General features: G+C 34.7%; 1 protein-coding gene across 3 annotated transcripts in view; it reads right to left on the minus strand.

Annotated features, from left to right (window-relative positions):
• Positions 1-25,427, minus strand: part of LOC114329479 (uncharacterized) — a 147,650-nt gene that overhangs the window by 57,244 nt on the left and 64,979 nt on the right. For all 3 annotated transcript variants that reach the window (XM_050643787.1, XM_028278599.2, XM_028278601.2), the window contains 2 exons: positions 12,535-13,276; positions 5,606-6,665 (listed from right to left, as the gene is read on the minus strand). In XM_050643787.1, the coding sequence (XP_050499744.1) occupies positions 5,606-6,665; positions 12,535-13,276 (1,802 nt within the window). The remainder of the gene's footprint in view (positions 1-5,605; positions 6,666-12,534; positions 13,277-25,427) is intronic.

A 25,427-nucleotide genomic window follows, 5' to 3' on the forward strand; every position in this document is an offset into this window, starting at 1 on the left:
GGGGGGGGATGGTTTGAAATATTTAATTTTTTTATTATTTCAAATAAAAGTGCATACTTTCAATAATACTCTCTGAAAATTTCAGATTGATCGGAGTAAAATTACCCGATATACAGAGTGTTGAATATCCCTACCTTTGACCCGCTTTGCCGCGGCTTCGCGCCAGCACGCTTGAGCGTAGTGAGAAACGTTAAATAACTGTTCGCCTTCTCTTTTGTAGATTACTCCGCAATTCAAAAAACATATTCCAAGGTTCATCACTTTACGATTTTTCAGACAAATAAGAAGATGAAGATGCAGCTGTCAAAACTTTAAACGCATTTTTCTCAAAACTGCTTTTTCAAATGCGGTGGACATTGTAACTGAAAAACTACTTGACCGGTCTACCTGAAATTTTGCATAGATTTTCTTTAGACATTTTGTGAGGTAACAACGTCGAGATATTTTTCGTTTTGTGCATTTTTTGTTCAACAATTTAAATCTGTTGGTTTTCACAAAATTTTTATCAAAAATTTCGTATTTTTGACTTTTAACCCTTACGCTCCATACACTCACAATTGTGAGCGTCTTATTTATAAGTGATATTAGGTTTAAAATATCATTTTGCACCAGTTGCTGCTCTACGACACGATAGTGGGTGCACGTGTCTATCATATTGTCGCGGGAGATTACCGAAAATTTGCTTAGATCCGTATGATATTGTTCAGTGAATGGTAACGACTTTTTGTCAAGTGTGTTAATATGGCTTTTAGACGTAAGTACACATTTTTATTTGTTTTAAAATATTTATTTTGGTGGATAGTCGTCACAAATTGTGTATGTTTACCTATTTAGACAAAATCATTCAATACTAATTTGAGGTTACAAATCCACAAACGTGTTTTGAAGAACAACACGTTTGTGAGGGTCAGGAGTGAGCGGTGTCAATGTAAGTTTTGAAGTGTTTCACGTTTATGTAGGCCGGGAGTAAATGGTGTAACAATGTAAAAAAAATAAATAATGATTCAGTGAACAAAACTGATAACAAGGGTTTCTTTTTCAGGAACAACTAGAAAAGTTGACATGGCGAGACTAGCTGCTCATCCAGATGAAATCTACGAACTGCTGGATGAAATTGATTCCGATTTGGAAATTGAACTCGAAGATGATGATGATGATTGGGTACCGTCTGAAGAGGAGAATTTGTGTGTACAAGATGATGAAATTGAAGAAAGTGATAAATCTGATGAAAGTGGAGACGAAAATGATTCAGCAGTTCCCAGTACTGTACAAAATCTCCAAAAATCATCAATGCTAAATTGGGGTAGAACTAATCCATTTAAAAATGAAAATATACCCGAAACAATACTTCCAGATCCCACTGAAGTTTGAACACCATGGTGTTACTTTGAAAAGTATTTAGGAAACTCATTTTTTCAACTGTGTGCAGAACGTACTGCACAATTTTATTTACAAAAACACGGAAGGGAACTTAAACCCAAAGTAACTCCTGAAGAAATAAAAAAATTTTTTGGAATCCATGCAGTGATGGGTTGTTTAAAATTCCCTCGAATTCATTTATATTGGAGCAGTCGCTTTAAACTTCCTGTAATTGCGGATGCGATTCCAAGAGATAGGTTGTACCTCTTGAGAGTCAATCTTCATATTGTGGATGTATGCACGGTAACAGAAGAAATTAAAAAAAATAATCGTCTGTGGAGAGTTCAGCCAATGATCGATTTAGTCAGAAGCCGATGTCGGGAATTAAAGAGAGAATCTGAAGCTGCATTCTCAATAGACGAACAGATGATTCCGTTTCTTGGTCGATGTGCTCTTCGGCAATATGTAAAAAATAAACCAAGACCTGTGGGTTTAAAAAATTTCGTTTTATCAAAAAGTGATGGTACTGTCCTAGATTTTGAAATATATCAAGGAACAAGTACCAATTTAAGAAATAAAGAACTGGGACTCGGACCGTCAGTCATCCTTAGGCTAGTGGAAACGTTACCGGTTAATAGCTTTGTATTCTTCGACAGATATTTTTCGACGACACCTTTGTTGCTCAAATTATCTGAGCTACAAATACATGGCACAGGAACTATTATGAACAATCGTTTTAAAGGATTTACATTTAAAACAGATAATCAGATGAAAAGAGGCGATTCTGAGCAGGTTGTTAGCAGTGATCAGAAGATATGTATCACTAAATGGAAAGATAATAAATCCGTTTTAATGGCATCTACGGCTTTTGGCCAAGAACCCACACATTTAGTCAAACGATGGGATAAAGCTAGTGCTAGTCGTGTAGAGGTTCCATGTCCAAACGTAATTAAAATTTACAACGAAAAAGATGGGTGGAGTCGATATCTGCGATCAGATGATGGAGTGTTATAGAACTTTCTTCAAAACTCGCAAATGGACATTAAAGGTAATCCTACATCTACTTGATTTAGCTATTGTTAACAGTTGGATGGAATACCGTCGCGACTGCCGAAGTAACCAATACAAATCAAAAGATATTAAAGATTTATTATCCTTTCGCTTAGAACTAGCAGATTATTTGTTATGTGGAACGAAAAGTCCAAATACAGAAAACGTGGACACAGAAGATGAACATGAAGACCCTCGTCCAAAGAAAATGAGACCGTCACCTTTACCTTGCACTGACAAAAGATATGATGGTTTTAATCACTGGCCTGTCTTGGAAGATCTAAAAAATCCTTTATGTTGCAGATTGGAATCCTGTAAGAGTAGGTCAAGAGTTTCATGTAGCAAATGTAAAGTTTATCTCTGTATGAGCAAAAATCAAAATTGTTTTTTAACTTTCACAACAAATAATGTGTTAAAAATATACTAGTTATTAACATTTGTAATAAATGACAATATTATGTGTACTTAATATTACTAATAAATGTTGTAAAATGTTATAATTTATTTGTTTTGTTTTCTAGGGGGAGTAGTCATACACTCCCAGTACTCACAAATGTGTCAGTCACACAATTGTGCATGTCATGCATATACTCCTGGAAAACACAATCGTGAGTATCAATAAAATCTGTCAAAGTGACATACCAAAATTCTGAAAAAAATTAGTATATCTCTTTGTTCCCATATAAATTGAAAAATAGACTTTATATGTCAACTTACATAGTTTCGGGAGTGTAAGGGTTAAGTGATAACAAAAATTCAAAAATCATTAAAAATGAAAAAAAACTCGACGTTGTTACCTCGTGAAACTCATTAATTAAATTAAATTAAATCTTTTTAGTTAAATCTTTTTGAATGTTTTGTTTCGTATGATCCAGTGATGAGTTCTGATGTTCACCGCAAAATCCATTTTTTTAGCTGCCTGCCAAAATTTGTCACCAATGGCATATTTTTCAATATTTTGGATTGAATGTTTTCTTAAATATTTTTTGAATTGTACTTAACCCGCCATTACACGCGCTATGAGGGAATCCCTCACCATATTTGTTTATAACCAATAAAATTGTGTAAACTAATACGATAACCTTAAGCACCCAGGAATGCCTTTAGCATGGTTCATGAGAGGGTATGAAAAAGTTATAGAATATTTCAGGCGGTCAGTGTGCTGTGTGATAGTTGAAAGAAGAGACATCCCTCTTCAAGTGAGGGAATTCCTCACTGCGCGTGCAATCACGGTGAAATCACGTTTCTGTTATCTCAAAGAAACTTTTAGGTTTTTATTTAATATTTAGGTAGGTTTAATTAAAATATTATTGTTTGGATTAGGTTAGGAACAATGGCACACCGAGGGGGGGGGTTGGGGGTTAAAATCCCACCCAGAGCATATAGAAATATATATAAAAGAAAGTAGAAAATGTAACTTGTCTTTCACAAATAATACAAAAAACTTTCGGTGCCCAAGCAAACCCCCTCCCCCCCCCCGAGGAAAATTCTAGGTGCGCCACTGGTTAAGAACCCATTTTTAAATTTACTTATTCTAATTGGGAAATAAGCCACAATTTAACTTGAAAAATTGATTTTACTGACGTTTCGAATTCCACCTCGGACGTCGTTATCAAAATACAAAATATTAATAGTTAATTACATAAATGCCACAAAGAAATAGATTCAGAACAGTTGTTAATTTTAATTTGTATTTTTAGTAAAATGAATTCGCGTAAAGAACGTTAATTTCTTCAGTGGCTTGCTGAAATTGAAAATTAAGAAAACTTGCTTTTGATCTATATTATTTTTACTTTTGTTTTGTTAAATTAATAAAAAAATTGGTTTACGAGACTTTCTATAATATGTGAGTACAACACATTTTATATTTATACATGTTGACATTCATTCTTCCTCGAAATAAGTCGAATTTATGTAGGTGAGGGCGACGCTCATACGCGTGCAACCACGTCACAATAGAAGACGCGTGTAACGGCGGGTTAATATGTTTATTTAATTTAAAAATAAAATAATTCTACCATAGCTTCGAAAAAAATTCACAAAAATGTGCTTGATATGTTGATTTCAAACCATACCCCTCCTCACCCCTTAAGTAGTATTTCAGTTACAATGTCTTATGTCAATGTTTTATGAAAAAAGCAGTTTTGAGAAAAACGCCTTTAACACATTGAACGCCACGTGAGTTGTATTTAACTCACGCCTTGTTTGGCCCAGGCGCTCAGTGAGTTAAATATAATTCACATTAACATTGAGATTCAGAACGTGGAGCCTGAAGGCAAAAACAAAAAATATTAATGTGGCGGTTAATACCAACTTTAATTTTCAATTTCTATTTTGTCTGTCAAATCGTAAAGTGATGCACACCGGAATATGTTTTTGAATCGCGGAGTAATTTAAAAAGAAAAGTACACTTACTAGAAAGAAATGGGGCTCTAAAAAAAGGCTATGAGAAGAACTATATCTGGACCTAGGAGGTAAACTACACTATGTCGACATCGTGTTTTTTTGAGTAAGTTTCTTTAATCCATTTATTTCATTAGTTCGATTATACAAATTGGTTATATATTATCAGTAGTAATTGCACAAGAGCTCTAAAATTATTGAATTTTTCCCGAGTGACACTTTGACAGTTTTAATTTCACGACCCGAAGGGGAGTGAAATTATGTCAAAGTGTCACGAGGGTAAAAATTCTATATTAATTTTAGAGATAGAGTGCAATTTGTTGCGATTATTTCATGAATAAAACTGTTCCAAAACCAAAATTTTATTGTATTATGTAAGTACAAATTAGTACAATTAAACACACAGTTGTAATAAATATTTGACGGTTGAAAGTCATCACTTTTAAAAATTTTAAAACATTAATTGTCATTAATGTCACTGAATGTATTTTTTCGTAGCAACGAAGGGCATCTGACGTAATATACTTGACGACGGGAAATTATCAAAAATTTTGGTCAGAATCTCTTATGAATGAAATAATCATTAAAATATAGTCATATTTTCTTTCAACTAATTGTGGGATATATTAGATTTTTATTACCATCATAAGTGCTGCAAACTTTGTTGCAAACACACGCTAAACACAGTTGCTAAAAATGACATAGTGTAGTTTACCTCCGAGGTGCAGATATATACTATAGGTTTACCCTATTCACAGAAGAAGACAAGCAAAATAAAGTACATCAAACTTACCTAGAAATGGCAGCACGAGGATCATCCGAGGCGCACGTGTGGCAGACATGCTGCGGACACACAAAACTATCCTGCTCCTCTTGCGAAAACCGGTTTTTCGTAGTCTGAATCAACGACCACTGTGTTTGTGGCCACAACTTTAAACAATCCGGATGGTAGAAGCGCGGGCACGGATGCAACGAACATTTCTGTCTCGTTGTACCGCCTTTTTTCGATACCGTATCGTAGCAAATAAAGCAGTAAGGATCGATGTCTTCTACGCAAAAGCCGCACTTGAATGTTTTCGAGTCTAGACCTATCTCACTGTCAGCGGTAACATGTTTTGCGAAGGGGTTTCTATAGCCATTTACACGGTGAGAAGAATTTTTGCTATGAGTTATTGGTCTACAATCTGCTGTTACATGTTTTGTTGGAGCTCTATGCTTGCTAGCACGATCTTTGGTATAGTCGACGTCTGCATCCATTGATTCTTCCGTTACATTCTGTCCATTACTCGATTGTGATTCTTCAGACCCATTGTTAACCAAAGGTTTTAATGATGGAGAAGTTTTGTCTGCATTCATTGATTCTTCCGTTACATTCTGTCCATTACTCGATTGTGATTCTTCAGTCAGATTGTTAACCACAGGTTTTAATAATGGAGAAGTTTTGTCTGCATTCACTGATTCTTCCGTTACATTCTGTCCATTACTCGATTGTGATTCTTCAGTCTGATTGTTAACCAGAGCTGTTAATGATGGAGAAGTTTTATTTACATTATTCTCAAGCAGCGTTTTCGTTACAGGAGAACTGGTAACTTTTTCGTCACTCGACGACTCACTCAATATATCTACATACGTCGTCGACTCGAACTTCCCCATAATTTCCTTCATTTTAAAATCGATCTGATCCGCCAAGGACATATTTACAAAATCTGGCGGGAAGGTCTTTTTAGGCGGGCTCTGGTATCGGAAAGACGGTACCGTTACTATCTGAACGTGAGTGTCGTCAACCTCGGGCGGTTCGGAAGTTTTTACTGGCGGAGCTTTCACCGGCTCTTCTACCACTTCTGGGGAAGTAGCTAAAACATCGAAATGTAAGATTACTATTACTACAGTGGTTTCGCTCAAAACATAGCCCGGGAGGAAGTGTCAATTTGACCGGAGCATTTTAGCATGGCTGTTTTTTTATTTAGTTAGGTATTCCAAAGCTTATTAACAAATTATGTGTCAGCTGGCCCAAAACCGGAGCTTTTAGGCAAGAAAAGATAAAATATGAAAGTAGATGAAAATACGCTGCAACTTATATGGTTCTTTTCATGAGCATTTTTCAGTGCGTCACAGTTTTTTGATTTCTCTCTAACGCATTAAATTGTATGTGACAGAAAAAAACGCACGTCGCTGATTACATTTCATCGGTGACATTTATAACATTTAGGGCCGGTACTTTATGTCTCCGTTAACAGCCGGTTAGTTAACCGGGGTTTAATCGGGACAGAAATATATGCATAACATAGACATAAACGCAATTATACTTATTATTATATTCATAAATAATTATAATGATAATTATAATTGCTTTTATTACAACGCAAGAGGCTCTATGAGGTACTTTTCTGTCCCGATTAAACCCCGGTTAGCTAACCGAGGTTTAACCGGGACATAAAGTACCGGCCCTTAATCTAGTTGTCAATAGATGGCGCTAATAATATAATATTATATTATTCTATATAAAAAAATTTAATCTGTACAATTTATAAGACTATACAAATCAAAGAAAATACCATTTTATAAATGCAATAAACACAATTGATTTGTTTTTATACCAAATTGCAAATAAAATGTGACAACTGTCAGATTTAACTAAAATGTCATGTTAGAATAAATGTCATAAATGTGTATTTATCACGGACTAACCTTTTTTTCTATAATTTGTGACGCACTGAAAAATGCTCATGAAAAGAACCATATGTCAAATATTTATCTCCGTGACTTACATCCATAATGGCCTATAGTCCGTCTCACCTTGACTTTACAGTATAAGGAACATAGGCAATGCAGTCCTTATGAGTTTTTAGCGCGGGGATGCCGATTTTATCAAAAATAATTTATAATCGAACATTAGAGAGATTAAATTAAAACTGTTTTAGGAAGGCAATCTACAATTTTAGGATTCATATGCGTAATAACTATATTATATCAAATAAATTTACACGCATATGAATCCTAAAATTGCAAATTGCCTTTCTAAAACAGTTTTAATTTAATCTCTCTAATGTTCGATTACAGATTCTTTTTGATAAAATAGGCATCAACGCGCTAAAAACTCTCATAAAGAGTGTATTGCCTATGTTCCTTATACTGTAAAGTCAAGATGAGACGGACTATAGAGGTCCTGGCTCCTGATTTTCACCCAGGCGAGTCGGGTTTTGGTTTTTAAAACCGACATTTTGATTTGAAAAATAATTGTTTTTATAATACTTTTTTATATTGTGTCGTATAAATAATAAAAACGTGGTATTATAATAGTTATTTATGATATAAGTGTTAAAAATACAATTCTAAAGCACGCATGTGAAGGTTTGCAGAATGAGCGAAGCGAATTCTGCAATTCACATGAGTGCCTTAAAAATGTAATTTTAACACGTATATCATACAATATTTTTTCTACAAACGTCTTATATATCAACAATTATAATTTATTCATTCTCAATTACAGGACAATACCTACAAAAACTTTTACTTGAACTTGACTGACGTTCCATTTTTATATTTTTCTTGACATTACATCAAAACTGCCTATACTGTCAATACGTAAATCATAACAACTATAGAATAACATCTACTTTTATTGTTGTATATTCTAACAAATCTTAATAGTTTTTTTCTACAAACGTAAGTTTGCAAACGTAAAATTGCGCAAGTTGTACTGTTAATATTAATGTTAATAAATGAAATATAAAAAACATTTTGACGTTTGTTTTCAAAATTTGACATTTCAATTTTAACTGCAGTGCCTTAAAATTTTTAAAGCACTAGTGCTTTTTTTTTTTTATTTGCTAAGTGCTACAATCTGGTCTTTGACCAATGAGTAACTTTTTATCTATCCTATCTTACTAACTACTTAATATCTAAGAGTCACCCTTTGATGTCTTCTTAGTTGTTTTTATTATTACTGGCGCACTTTTTGATTGCGCACTATCACACAAAGCTCTGCTTTTCACTTTATCACGCACTACACCAACACGTTGCTTGCACACTAGTCGCGCAATGCTCCGCTATTAGCTTTGTCGCACACTACACCAACTCGTGAGGTTTGGTCCTCTTCAGTCTTCTTTTCTGGTTTGAGTTGTCCAGGAGCTGGATGGCCTCAATATTTTCGTGGAGAAGAAGTCTTTTTTCATGACTTTCTGCGTGTTTTCGGATTTCTTTGTCGACGGGCTCCATTCGTAGATCCTTGCGGATATCGTCATTACGGATGTACCAGGGTGCGTTAACTATGCCCCTTAATACTTTGTTTTGAAAAGTTTGTATTATTTTCAAGTTTGTCTTTTTTGTACATCCCCACAGTTGGATACCATACGTCCATACTGGTTTTATAACTTGTTTGTAGATTAGCATCTTGTTATACGTTGACAACCCTGAGTATCTTCCCAGTAGCCAGTACAATTTTTTATATTTAATATTTAATTCTTCCTTCTTTTTCTTTACATGGGCTTTCCAGCGAAGCTTCGTGTCTAGGGTTAAGTCCAGGTACTTGGCTGTGTTGGCATACGGAATGTCTTGTCCATTAATTTTTATTGGTGCGTACAGAATTTTTTTATTAGTGAAATCAACATGTACTGATTTGCTTTCATTCAATGTAATCTTCCACGTCTTAGTCCATTTTTGGAATTTGCTTATCGCATTTTGTAGTTTATTGGCTGTTTCTACGTTATCTTTACCTACTGCTAATATGGCGGTGTCGTCGGCAAAGGTAGCTAAACAGTAGTTATCGAATTCTGGTAGATCACATGTATAAAGGAGATATAGGACCGGGCCCAATACGCTACCCTGGGGGACTCCGGCTTTTATTTCTTTAAGTTCAGAATAAGCATCATCTTGCTTGATTCTGAAATATCTATCAGTTAAGTACGATTTAATTATGTCTGTGTATGATTTTGGAAGAATAGTCTTTAATTTATGAAATAGTCCTTCATGCCAAACTCTGTCAAATGCCTGGGCAACATCTAAGAATAAAGCTGAACAAACTTTTCTTTCCTCTAGTGCATTTTCTATAATATCGGTGACTCTGTGGAGTTGGTCTATAGTTGAGTGTTTTTGCCTAAAACCAAACTGGTGATTTGGAATTAATTTTTTGTTTACTATAATTGGTTGCAATCTTCTGAGGAGAAGTTTTTCAAATAATTTAGACATTGTGGGTAGCAGTGATATTGGTCTATAGGAAGAGGTTATATGTGGTGGTTTGCCTGGTTTTGGTATCATTACTATTTCCGCCACTTTCCACAATGAAGGAATATATTTTAATCTGATCGCAGCATTAATTAAATAGGTCAACTTGACAATTGCTTTTCTTGGGAGCTGTTTTAATATTTGTCCTGTTATTAAATCAAAGCCAGGAGCTTTTCTCTGGTGCACTAGTGCTTTAAAGTAACATTTTTAACGCTCCTATGGAGTGCTAAAAGTTGCATTTTTAACACGTTTGTAGAAAAAAACAATTATTTTTCAAATGAAAATGTCAATTTTAAAAACAAAAAAGATTTCCAACGCCGAGAATCGAACCCGACTCGCCTAGGTGAAAGCCAGGAGCCAGGACCACTAGTCCATTATGGATGTAAGTTAGCCATGGAGATAAATATCTGACATATAAGTTGTAAGGTTTTTTCATCTACTTTCATATTTTATCTTTTCTTTCCTAAAAGACCCGGTTTTGGGCCGGCTGACACTTCATTTGAAGCTTTGTAATACCTAACTAAATAAAAAAAAGCCATGCTAAAATGCTCCGGTCAAATTTGACACTACCTCCCGAGCTAACACTTTACCAAACTCTTTTTCTGTATGTTCTGAGAGAGTTGTACGGTACGACGTTATGACGAGCTCAATAAAGATTTATACAAAAAAATTGACGAAAAAGATAAAGGTGGCGAACAAAGACCTTTGCCAAGGCTGCTACACCTACAATCACTGGGGTGTAGGTGCTTGGATATCTGGAGTAGAAAATGTGAACTTATGGGTATTCCAATAGGGAACTTGCACATTTTTTTTATTACATAATATTGTTCAGTTTTGTTTAAAAATGAGATTTTCAAAATTTCACGCTTCAAAAACTCATTATAACTTAGAAGTACAAGTTTAAAGTCTTCTGTATTTTAAAATGGTTCAAACTACCCGTGACGTCACATAGTTTAACTTTATGGTTAATTTATATTTATGGTTAAATTTAGAGGTACGATTAATTACAGGGACCCGATCCGTCAACTGCGCATGTGTGAAGCGAAGCAGTTTGAATGTGTCAAACCCTGGTCAAACCACAGTACCATAGATAAGGGATAACAAATTTTACAGAATACATCACCCAATGTATTCTGTGTTAATACTGTGGTTCAACACTTCAACTTTCATTTCAACTGAAATTTTTAATTAATTAAGGTGCATTTAAGGAGGATCTTGTCTTGTAGTCGAAGGTTTATTATTGTACTTTAATCTTTGATATTGTTATGTGTTTGTATGTCTTTAAAAATCACAATATAGTAGTTTATTAATAAAATATTTAAAATATGTATTGTGATTATTTACAAATTTAACTACAAAGATATTTTATTCATATAGGTACCCCTAATTAAAAAAATAAAGCGAAGTTAGAATATTATCTGCCCTAATACAAGAAGTTACTTGTTCTTTAGTAAACTGTGGTATGGTTTTAGAAATGAAGTGATGAAAACTAACATCTGGTGGTACAGCAGCAAAAACATCGACAAAATCAAAATAAAACAAACATTTATAAATGGTACGCGACATGTTGATAAAGCAACTACAATTGTGGGTGTGGGACTAAGTTAATCCACATTTATCTTACTGATTGCATTTTGACGTTTCAAACGTCTGACGTTTCCAATATGTGACGCACTTGTGCGTCAAGCCAAAGTTGCACCCAGAAAATATAGGACGCATATGTGAGTCACCCGCATTTTACATTGATTTTAAGGTAATAAAATTAGATTACGGAGAAAATAACGATTACGGATATGAAATAAGAGTTCCGCCAGAATGTGTATTGTCTCCACTTCCACTTAAATTAACTACGGTGTAAATGTTAAAAAGATCACTAGAAAAAATATCGACACCAAAATGAAACGAACATTTGAAATGGTACGCGATATGTCGATAAAATAGTTATAATTGTGGAACTAACTTAATCCACTTTTAACTTGTGGTGTATTCCACGAATATACGACTGTTTTGGATTATCGCGACAACGAATATTTTAGTGTGCAACATAAGAAGTACTAACGTATTTTGCTCTAATAATTACTCCAATAAACAACAATATAATTTGCAATTTACTTTCGTTCTTCATATTTTGCACAGTAAAATATTCGTTGTCGCGATAATCCAAGAGGGTCGTATATTCGTGGAATGGGGTATACAGTGCTGATTACATTTTACACATGTTTTAAATAGTCGGTGATTATATTTCCCTTTCCATTGTAATGTTTCTGTACGTGACATACTTGTGCGTCAAGTACAGAAAATGTATGACACATTTGTGCGTCACGAGTGTTTTATATTGATTTTACTACATTAAGAACGGGAACTTTAAATACACTCATTAAAGCAGTTCTTTTTCATTTAAACTCTTCAATACTCATGACGCACATGCGCATTAAAGTGTCGAAACGCTTAGTTTAATAAAATTTACAGTAATATTGTACATTAAAGTTAAATACTTACCAGTTGGGCTAAGAGATTCGACAGCTTCAGGCTTAGCATTTTCGACCTTAGCCATACTTTCTGACTTGGCTGGAGAGGTTCTAAACTTTCTTCTTCTAGGGTACTTTTCCACGAGTACCTGACTCGCACAGTAACGATGGTACAGTCCGTTACAGCCACCTTTACATTTGAGCAGATCACCTGATTCGAAACAGTAATAGCAAACTTTTTCCTTGGGTACCCCTTTGAAGAGGTTATTTCTTTTATATAATGCTTTTTGTTCGTCGATGGAGTAGGAACCGAAGTGACGTAGAGTGTCGGGATTAATCTTGTGTTCAATGCTATCGTCTTTAACTTCATCGTCATCGTTCGGTTCTTCCTTTTTCGGCTCCGTCAGCGGATAAGATGCTTCTGAAGACATTTCTGAGGAATCTTTTACCAATTTTTTTCTAGACAATTTCTGTTTGCTAGTCGGCGGTGAGTCACTTTCAAGTTTAATTTTCTTCTGTACGTGAACGATCTCCTCTTGATCATCAACGTTTTCCGTATCTAGAGACTTTTTCCCCTTACTCAATTTCTCTATATCCTCATCTGTGGCAGATTCTTCATCTGATGAAACACTGGTTAATGCCAAAAATCTAGTAATTTTTTTGAAGTCAAAACCGCTCGTCTTGACATACTCTAGCTCATCTACCGCAGCTGTCCATTTTTTTGATAGACCAGACCGTACAAAAAATGCTTTAACTTCGGCAAATGCTTTAAACTGTAATACAGAAAACAAATGAATCAAATAAAGTACGAAATCATATGAAAAAAAGTTCACCACACAAAAAACAATCGGCGAGGAGGACTATGCAGCAATATGTATAAAAACATTAACAGGCAAATAAAAGCAAAGATAAGAATAGCAAAAAATAAATGGCTTAAGCAACAATGTATCGATCTAAAACATTTACAACGACATCACGACTACCGTAATTTACATAAAAACTTAAAAAGACTGCTGGAATATACAGACCATAGTTAATCAGGATAACCAGATAGTGCTGGGTGAAAAGGAGAAAATTTATATATGGGAAAACTATCAAGGAGCTCTTCCTTGACGAAAAGCCCATGAGTGAAGTTTATACAGACGACCAGCTAACTGGCCCTTCCCCTTCAATCACCAAAGGCGAGATAGAAAGGAAATATAAGTTCAAAAAACAATAAGGCACCTGGACCAAATGAAATCCCTTCAGAAATACTCAAACTACTGGATGAAAGGGGAATTTCAGCACTGCATAAATTATTTAATTTTATTTATGAAACTGGCTGCTATCCTCAACAGTGGTCACGCTCTACCTTTATTCTCTTACCCTGAAGAAACTCAATGCTAAAAGATGTGAGGATCACAGACTCATTACCATGATAAGTCACACTTTAAAGATATTCTTAAAAATACTACATCAAATATCATACAAAAAATGTGAATGGGACATCAGTAATTCTCTGTTCGGGTTTAGGCAAGGTTTAGGAACAAGAGAAGCAATAGTAGCAACACAGGTGTTGGCCCAAAATTTTTACGATCACAGGAAGGACGTATTTCTATGCTTTTTAGATTAAGGAAAAGCGTTTGATCTTATCCAACACCACAAGTTAATGCAGATCCTCAAGAAACTTGATATAGACCAAAAAGACGTAAGATGTATTGAAAATTGGTACTGGTATCAAAAGGCACAATTAAAAATACACAATTATATATCCAAACCCATATACAGGGTGTCCCAAAAGTAGTGGAATGGTCGAATATTTCGCGAACTAAACATCGGATCGAAAAACTGAAAAATACGTGTTCAATCATTTTCAAAAATCTATCCAATGACACCAAACACCAACCCCCACTACACCCCATGGAGGTGGGGTGGAGGGTAACTTTAAAATCTCAAATGGAAACCCCTAGTTTTTCTTGCAGATTTGGATTCGTTACGTAAAAGTAAACAACTTTTATTCAAGGCATTTTTCGAACTGTGGATAGATGACGCTATAATTGAGAAAAACGATTTATCCTGATAACGGTAAATTATAGGTAAATTATAGAAACGGTCTAATATCTCGAGAAATACACTTCCAAATGAGAAACCAAAACAAGGTTTTTAATACTTTTCGAAAACCTATCGAATAACACTAAACATGACCCTCCGTTTCGGTCGCTGACCAGCGAATAGAACAAACGTGTTTAGCTCGTATCTTAACTCGATTCTCGGGCAGATATAGCAATAAAACAATAGTGTTATACAAAAGTGCAGTGTAACTATAAACCAATATATGTAGGTACATAAATAAACAACCTAATTAGTTAACTAATTATACAGTGAAAAAATCGGAAAAAAGTAATTCCAACGATAAGGAATTAAATTCTTGTGTAAAGTGATAAAAACTTGTGTGATATCGAATATAAACAAAGCAGGTTTTGCAGTAGGTGGAAACAAAACAATATTGTGAATGGTGTATTTCTACAGGAAAATAAAGCATATTAATAAACAGAATCAGCTGTAAGTAGAAAACTTTATTATAATATAATTAATTTTATTATAAACAGATAACCAGGGCCGGATTTTGATTTTGATTTTACCTAGGAATAAAAGTGCTGGAAAATTAGTAACGGCTAGCGCGGGTGCGGGTGGGAATTTGAACTGTGAGTAGAGTTCTCCACGAAACTTCACCCGTGACGCATTGACTAATAACTCTAGCACGAAAAATAACTAGGAATTAAGAACAATGAGTTCAGATAGCGAATTAGATGATGAAATGAAAAGGAGAAGGGAAGAGGAGGAACATCCCAGCAAAAAATCAAAAATAACAGCTAGAACATCACAAAAAACAGATGAAGATAACATAAGTGGAATGGAACAAATGATGAAAATGATGAGGGAATTAGCAATGGATATAAAAGACATAAAAAAAGAACAATATAGATCTGGAGACGAAATCACACAACTAAAGAATGAAATTAAAGAACTGAAAGATCAACAAAGCGGCTACAAAGATGAAATAAAAAAGCTGCGAGAAACAAACGAAAAAGCTATAAATCAAATAGGTCAATTAGAAAAAGAAATTAGTATAGCAAATGAAAAAATAGAGAAATTGGAAAGAGAAAGAAAGAGAAAAAATGTAATAATACAAGGAATAAAAATTGATACAAATGATCAGAAAGTTTTACGAGGGGCTATGGAGAATTTTATGGAAAAAGAGCTACAAGTTTCAGTAGATGTAAATGGAGCAAGGAAAATAGGAGAAAATACTGTCATAGTGGAACTCAACAGCGTGAAAAACAAAATAGAAGTAATGAAAAATAAAAGTAAATTAAAAACCAAAAAGGACGAAAGAATCTATATTAATGATGATATGTCAAAAGAAGAAAGAATTATTCAGAAAGAAATTAGAAGCAAGGCTATGGTAGAGAGGCATAATGGAAAAAATGTAAAAATAGGATACCAGAAGCTAATCATTAATGGTGAAATATGGACATGGAATAACAGCCAACAACAACTCATAAAAGAGAAAAATATACAACCAAAAAACTAGCAATACAACGAAAGCAGACTGAAATAACGGAGACGACATGGCAAAGTACAGGTACACGAAATAGACAAAATGTACAGATTATTAATGAAAAGCAGCCCATAAAAGAACATATATTAGTAGGAACATGGAATGTAAGAGGAACATACGAAGAAGGAAAACTGAAACACCTAGTAGATGAATGTAAAAAATATAAATTCGAAATAGTAGCACTACAAGAAACGAAACAACTAGGCCAAAACTCAATGGAAATAAATGACTATTTATTTTTCAATAGCGGAGGCGAAAATAGAATGTTAGGCACAGGATTTGTAGTAAACAAAAAGCTGAAAGATCTAATCGTTGACTTTAAACCAATTTCAGAGAGAATATGCATACTAAGAATAAGAGGAAAATACCAAAAAATAACATTTATAAACATACATGCACCGACTGAAGAGAAAAACATAGAGATAAAGGAAGACTTCTACAGTCAAATAGATACAGTATTCGAAAATATTCCCAAATACGATATAAAAATAGTACTAGGTGATGCTAATGCCAAAATAGGAAAAGAAGAAATATACACACCCACCATAGGAAAATATAGTCTGCATGAAACAACGAATGAAAATGGTCACCTCTTAATAGATTTTGCAAAAGAAAAAAACATGATCGTTATGAGCACGTACTTTCAACACAAAAGAATATATCAAGGAACATGGAGATCACCAGATGGAAAAACCATAAATCAAATAGATCATGTGCTCATCGAAAAAGACATGGAAAAATGTATAAAGAACATAAGAACATATAGAGGACCGGATGCAGACACAGATCACTTTATAGTCGGAATACAACTTAAACAGGTTATACCAGTTCTTAGAAATCAACAGAAAAAAAGGTACAAAGTAACTAAACCTATTAGACTACTGTCAGAAGAAGAACAAAGTAAATATGAAAGACTAGTCACTAGAGAACTGGAAAATATTGCAAAAAATGAAAACATCGAACAAAAATGGACGCAAATAAAAGTATGTATGACCAAAGCAGCGCAAGTCAGTAATAGAAATATAAAAGATGGATTCAAAGAATGGTTTGATGAAGAATGTAAAATAGAACTGGATGAAAGAAATAAGTTAAGACTCAAAATGATGCAAGTGAAAACACCAGAGATGGAGATACAATACAACGAACAAAGAAAACGAACTAAAAGAATCATAAGAGCAAAGAAAAGAAAGTACAACGAAGATAAATTGAAATGCATAGAAGAAAACTATAAAAATGGAGAAGTCAGGAACTTATATCAAGGAGTAAAAAATGAGAAAAAGGGGTTCCAAAGAAAACCTGTACACTACAAAAGCAAAAATGGAAGGAATTTAGTAAGCGACGAAGAAATACTGAGCAGATGGAGAGAATACTTCGAAGAGCTTCTAAATGAAATTCCCACAACAGAATATGCAGAAGAAGAAGAAGAAGGACCGAATGAAAATATTGATCAAGAAGAAATACAGGAAAGACCGCCTAATGAAAAAGAAATAAAAGAAATAATAGAAAAACTAAAGAAAAACAAGAGCCCAGGTAAGGATGAAATAACAGCTGAAATGTTTAAATATGGAGGACCAGTACTAATTAAGCATTTGGAAAAGCTGATAAAAGAAATTTGGGAACAAGAACACATACCAAAAGAATGGACTGAAGCCACACTGTGTCCAATTCACAAAAAAGGCGACAAAAGTTTATGCCATAATTACAGGGGAGTAGCCCTACTAAACGTTGCATATAAAATACTTGCAGTACATATAAAAGACAAGATAACACAAAAGATAGATAATGACATAGGAGAATATCAATGTGGATTCAGAAGAGGACGCAGCACGGTGGATCAAATTTTCCTGCTGCGTGAGATACAAGCGGAAAGCTACGAATACGGAAAATCTACAATGGCCCTATTCATTGACTTTAAACAAGCTTTTGACAGAGTTAAACGAAAAGAAATATACAAAGCACTATGTGAAATTGGAATTAGTAAAAAATTAATAAAGATGGTAAAAGTTACACTCAGAGAAACAGAGAACAGGGTTAAAATAAATGGAAAGGAAACAGATAAGTTTAGGGTCGGTGAAGGGGTACGACAAGGAGACCCACTGTCATCACTGTTGTTTAGTATCCTTCTTGAAATAGTCATCAGAGAAGCCGAAATTAACAGGACAGGACTTGTATACCAACGAAAACACCAATGCTTGGCATTCGCTGATGACATAGTAATGATAGCCAGAAGCAAACAAGAATTAAAAGAAATACTAAAAAGACTAGAGGCGATAGGAAGAAAGAAAGGGATATACATAAACGAAGAAAAGACTAAATATATGGAATGGACAGAACGAGAATACACACAAGGACAATACCTGACAATAAACACAGAGGCAAAAATATATAAATTCGAGGAAGTAGAGAGATTCCAATATCTAGGAGCGACATTCACTAGGAGACCAAATATAAAAGAAGAAATCCAAGCGAGAATTATGGCTGGCAATCGTTGTATCTTTGCTCTAAACAACTTATTGAGAAATAAGAACATATCTAGAGGGGCTAAGATAAGAATATACAAGACAGTGATAAGACCTATAGTCTTGTATGCCAGTGAAACATGGACGATGAACAAATCCGAGCAAGTCATGCTTAAAGTATGGGAAAGAAAAGTCCTAAGAAAAATATTTGGCGGAAAGATATGGAATGGAATGTGGATAAGAAGACCAAATGTGGAATTGGAGAGGATGTATGGTGAACCAAACATAGTAGGGATCGTAAAATCACAAAGACTGAGATGGTTGGGACATATCCAAAGGATGCCAAACACGAGACTTCCCAAAAAAATACTAACGGGAGGAATAGGAGGAAAGAAGAAGAAAGGTAGACCGAAAACCAGATGGAAGAAAGATGTTGAAAAAGACATAGAAGAACTGAAAATCACAAATTGGAAAAATAAAGCAGCAAATAGGAGAGATTGGAAAGGAATAGTAAACCAAGCCATGGGCCTTCTAGGCCTGGAGAGCTAAACTATATATGACCCTCCAACCCACCCCCTGGAGGTGGGGTGGGGGGTAACTTTAAAATCTTAATTAGCAACCTCCACTTTTTATTACAGATTCGGATTCGTCATGAAAAATTAAGCAACATTTATTCGAAACATTTTTTAGAATTGTTGATAGATGACGCTTTAATTGGAAAAATACGATTTATTAGCGCCATCTATCAGCAATTTTAAAAAATGTTTTGAATAAATGTTGCTTAATTTTTCATGAAGAATTCGAATCTGCAATAAAAAGTGGGGGTTGCTATTTAAGATTTTAAATTTACCCCCCACCCCGTCTCCAGGGGGTGGGTTGGAGGGTCATTTTTGGTGTTTATCGATAGGTTTTCGAAAAATATTAAAAACCTGTTTTTTGGTTTCTCATTTGGAAGTGTATTTCTCGAGATATTAGACCGTTTCTATAATTTACCTATGGTATCAGGATAAATCGTTTTTCCCAATTATAGCGCCATCTATCCACAGTTCGAAAAAATGTCTTTGATAAAAGTTGCTTACTTTTATGTAACGAATCCAAATCTGCAAGAAAAACTAGGGGTTTCCATTTGAGATTTTAAAGTTACCCCCCACCACACTTCCAGGGGGTGTAGTGAGGGTTGGTGTTTGGTGTCATTGGAAAGATTTTTGAAAATGATTGAACATGTATTTTTCAGTTTTTCGATCCGATGTTTAGTTCGCGAAATATTCGACCGTTCCACTACTTTTGGGACACCCCATATAATAGAAAAGGGGGTGTTCGATAGTGATGTGTGCTTTCCCTCTTTTATTTAACATTTATTCGGAAGCCATATTTCAAGAGTCTTTGGAAGATGCAGAGATGGGAATCAAAATGAATGGAGTATTAACATAATACGATATTCTGATGATGGTGTCGTAATTTGTGACAACATAGTCGATCTTCAACAACTTGTCATTATAATCGGAGAATACAGCAAGCGAATGGGACTACAGATTAATACAGTGGAACCCCGATAAGTCGGCCCCCGATAACCCGGAACTCCGGCTAACCCGGACCGATTTTTATCAGACAAAAATTTCAACAATAAAGATGTATTGCTGTTACAAAATCTCGTGAACCTAATTCATTCATTTGGTGACGTCAATATACGAACGAAACGATTGAATCCGACATTACTGAAAATATCAGGGTGCAAATGGGACCCTGTCGCGCAATTCGCAGCAAATAAAATAGTCGTATGTTTTTGGCTTCATTTTATTTCGGTTATACATACGCATTTTCAAGGTTCACGAGGTTTTGTACCAACTCTATGTAATATAATATTTGAGAGATAATGGGTACTTGTGTAATTTGAACTACATATACCATTACAAAGACCATTAATATTCTTTTTTTAACAATGGTCTTAGTCATCACTGTTATTAAATAGCATAACATCAGAGACGGTATTGTGTGTAGTAAAGTCGTATTGTTCACTTCCAATCGTTCGTAAATCTATTCAGATTTTGTGTGCGTGTTTTGTCTATAAGGGCAACAAAACGTAAAAATGTTGTTGTGACAATGGAAAAGAAACTAGAAGCATTAAGTAGAATTGATAAAGGTGAATCTTGCAGCATTATATGGTGTCGGTACATCTACAGTATCGGATTGGAAGAAAAATAGAACTAAAATCGAAGATTTTTTTTTCAAAATGATAACAAAAGACAGTTTGGACAATCGGTGCAAAGCTAATAAAGCTAAGAATGAGACTCTTGACGACGCTTTGTATGTGTGGTTTTGTGTGGAATGCGAACGTGGTTTACCAGTGTCTGTGTGACAATTATAACGGAGTTTATCTGTAAGCATACCATATTTTATTAATTATTACCATTTTCTCCGGCTAACCCGGATTTTCGATAACCCGGATAGGCCGCGGTCCCGATTAATCCGAGTTAACGGGGTTCCACTGTACCAACAAGACCAAATTCATGATCATCTCCAGAAACTTAAATGAAATGAGTAAAATTTCTAATAAAAAATTTTGGCTTGGTAAAAGGTATATTAGTTTAAAAAGCCCCTATAGGGCTACAAACATAGAAACAAAACGTTTTCGCTCTGTAACAAGAGCATCATCAGTGTTACAAGAACATGGTGAGCCAACCAAAAATACAAAGGTCAAAGCCTTTCAAAAACAGACTAAAAGTCTTATATAGATGCCAACATGGCAAAATCCAAAGGATGGATAAAATTCCTACGGCTACGGCCCTAGGGCAAAATATGACTCCTACACGTGGTAAGTGGGTCAAAAGGTAACATTAGGTCATTATGTTACCTTTTGACCCACTTACCACGTGTGGGAGTCATATGTTGCCCTAGGGTCATAAGACTTTTAGTCTGTTTTTGAAAGGCTTTGACCTTTGTATTTTTTTGTTGGCTCACCATGTTCTTGTAACACTGATGATGCTCTTGTTACAGAGCGAAAACATTTTGTTTCTGTTTGTAGCTCTATAGGGGCTTTTTAAACTAATATACCTTTTACCAAGCCAAAATTTTTTATTAGAAATTTTACTTGTAATTAATGGTATACAGCCAGCTGCAGGAAATTTTTCCTAGTGGATTTTTAAATGAAATGCACTTGAAAACTTCACCATAACACTGAACACCAAGTCCATTGAAAGGGTGAGCAAATTTAAATACCTGGGAACGTGGTTTTTTGAAGACTGGGCATCGGACAGGGAAGTAAAATGTCGCATTGAGCAAGCTCGACAAGCTTTCGTAAAATTCAGGAAAGTACTGACCTGTTCAGAGTTCGATCTTCAACTGAAACTAAGGTTTACTAAGTGCTATGTATGGTCGGTGCTGTTATATGGCGTAGAGGGCTGGACACTCAAAACGAGGGATATAAACATAGCTTTCGAAATGTGGCTTTATCGCATTATCTTAAAGATACCATGGACGGCGAAAGTCACAAATGTAGATGTCCTTAAAAGAATAAACCAAGCACGCCAACTTTTCGAAACCATCAAGAAAAGGAAAACTGGGTCACATCATGCGAAATGAAAAATACCAGTTCCTCCACTTATAATCGAGGGTAAAATTGAAGGCAAGAGAGGAATGGGACGCAAGAAAATGCCCTGGCTCCATCCAAGGCAATGGACACTGATTAACGACATACAATCTCTGATACATATTGCAAGAAACAGAGAGTTAATGGAAAATGTGATCGCTAACATCCATTAGTGTATTTGCATCTGAAGAAAAAGGCATGGACTAATTGATAGAGAATCGGGAAGTCTTACTCAGAGACGACAATAAGGAGAAGTAAGTCATTTTAATTTCTCACCCTCACTGTGTGATGTATTTATCACATCGGCAATGGGAAAAGTATCAATGAATCCTCCTCATTGATTATACCGATAATCAGCCCTATTCTGTAACTTTTAACAAATCGAATAGAAATGACCAAGTCGAATCGTAATTATCCGAAATCGGAATGTTTGATATCTATCGCGTCATTTTTGTGTTTGGATTGGTATTCTGTAACTCATATCGTAATCAGAGTAAATCGAAATCTCTGACTTCTATTTCACGCGGTTCTGAGGTGGTGGCAACCCCGCATTAACCAGCGAAATAAGTGTTCTGTGACCTGTTTGTTACTGGATCTAAATTTGAAATATGACACCGTTGCCATATCCTCAATGTTTTCATACTTTCCTCAAGTTTTGAAAAGTAAATAAAATATTAGTGTAAATACTGGATGAAAAAAGCTCAAAAGGGGATAAATGGTTTTAAATTAAAGTTAATTAAAACTGATATAAAAAAGAAGATAAACTGATAAATAAAAAAGATAAGAAGTATAGATGTTTTATATCAAAGATATTTAAATTGATGTTATTAATTCATTATTATTAATAAATTATTTAAAATCGATATTACTAATAATATGCAATCTTTAAGATTCGATTCCAACTGAAATAACTGCTAAACAACTTTTCCCAAAAATGGCATCTTTTCTTTAATTTGTTCAGACTATGAGCGTTGACTGGTAAAAAATATACAAGTATACTGGTATAATATACGTATTGATCAATCAACGCATAAGAAGTCTATCGTATGCTATTCTTGTATATTATACCATTGATTGAAATTGTACAAGAAATAGGTAAAAAAGTATGGCAATACTGTGAGTGGCAAACATTCAGATGCCAAATAGCAAATAAATAAGGTTAGGTCCAATTCATACTCGTACAACATGTCTAAAGAAAATATATAATTCTCTAAACAAATAACACAACAGACTAAAAATTAAGCAGCTAAGAAAAGGTACAAATACTATAAATAATTATAAATAAGTACATAGTAATCAATTATTTGTATACAGGGTGTTTCATTAATAATTGTCCATATACTAACTGGAGAAACCTAAGCACAAAATACGAAGATTTAACCTAAAACACTTAAATAAAATGTGGTTCCTTACCGAGTTACAGCGTGCTTTATCTAAAAATTTAAAAACTATTTTTGCTCAGCATTTTAAAACCATTCGACGTATCCTTTTCATACTTGGCAGATAGTGCGACTACTAGACACCGTACTAAATTATAATAAACAAACGTTTCTAACTACTACCAGAGGCGTACGACACGGAATGATGAATGGTTGACCCTTCTCAAATTCTACGCCACTGGAGGAATTACTATTTTAGTGCCAATTTTTAGATTCTCCAATACTTTCTACGTAAATAATATACTCTTCATTGGTAACGATAAAGTGATTAGTTTTCGAGATATTTGAAGTTAAATATGAAACGGCTCAGTTAGTTTGATTAATTTATGATATGATTCATATGATTAAAATTTAAAATATGATACACAGTTTGGATTCCGCAATAACCTTGGGACCAGAGAAACACTGTTTAGTATTCAGGTTATGGTACAGAGATGCAGAGATGTCGGACATCCGGTTTATATGTGTTTCATTGACTTTGAGAAGGCCTTTGATCGGGTAAAACATACGGAAATGATTGCTATTCTTCAGAAAGTGGGTATTGATGATAAAGACCTACGCATTATCAAAAATCTTTACTGGCATCAACGTGCAAACATCAGGATTGGCTGGGACACGTCTGAAGAACTTCAAATACGAAGAGGAGTAAGGCAGGGCTGCATTTTGTCCCCACTAATATTTAACATCTATTCTGAGTTTGTTTTCAATAAAGCAGTGGATAATGCTCAATGTGGTATCAAAATGAATGGCGTCAATATTAATAATTTGAGATATGCGGATGACACGGTGTTAATTGCGAGCAATTATGACGAACTTCAACATCTGATTAACAGGATTACCACAACGTGTGATGAATATGGACTCAAGCTAAATACCGCAAAGACCAAGGTGATGGTTGTCAGTAAGACGCCAATACAACCGGAAGTAGTAACAGCTTATGGTGAACAATTAGAGAGAACTAACAGTATCACCTACCTTGGTTGTAATCTAAATGAGAACTGGGACATGAGCAAAGAAATTAGAATACGTATAGAGAAGGCCAGAGCTGCATTCTTTAAGATAAAGAAACTTTTATGTGGAAACAACATTACTTTGAATCTTAAAATTAGATTAGTGAGATGTTATGTGTTCTCTACTCTTTTGTACGGTGTCGAAGGTTGGACTTTAACAGATACTCTTCTCAAGAAATTGGAAGCCTTTGAAATTTGGGTATACCGAAGAATCCTACGAATAAGTTGGGTGGATAGAGTTCGTAACGAAGTTGTTTTGCACCGGATGGGAAAAGTCACAGAAGTCGTCAGGACAGTTAAAAATCGAAAACTTGAATATTTTGGCCATATTATGCGACACCCAGAGAGATATAATATACTCCATTTAATAATACAAGGCAAGGTAGACGGAAGAAGAGGGCCAGGTCGAAGAAGAACGTCATGGCTTAAAAACCTGAGAGAATGGTATAACAGATCCTCTGCATCCCTTTTCCGAGCTGCCGTTAACAAAATTGCTATAGCCAATTAGATAGCCAACGTTCGATAATCGAGCACGGCACATGAAGAAGAAGAAAATTTAAAAATTATTTGTACCCAGTACTTTAAAACTATTTGGCGTATCGTTATCATACTTGGCAGAAAGTGTAGCTACTGTACACCCTACTAAATTAAAATAAATAAACGTTTCTAGCTACTACCAGAAGCGTACGACAGGGGATAGTGGCTGATTGACCCTTCCCAAATTCTACGCCACTGACGAAATTGCTATTTTATATTGCTATATTTTGATTTTGCAATACTTTTTATGCAAATAATATACTCTTCATTCGTAACGATAAAATGATTATTT

The sequence above is a fragment of the Diabrotica virgifera genome, chromosome 2 (assembly GCF_917563875.1).
Source record: "Diabrotica virgifera virgifera chromosome 2, PGI_DIABVI_V3a".
NCBI lineage: Eukaryota > Metazoa > Arthropoda > Insecta > Coleoptera > Chrysomelidae > Diabrotica > Diabrotica virgifera.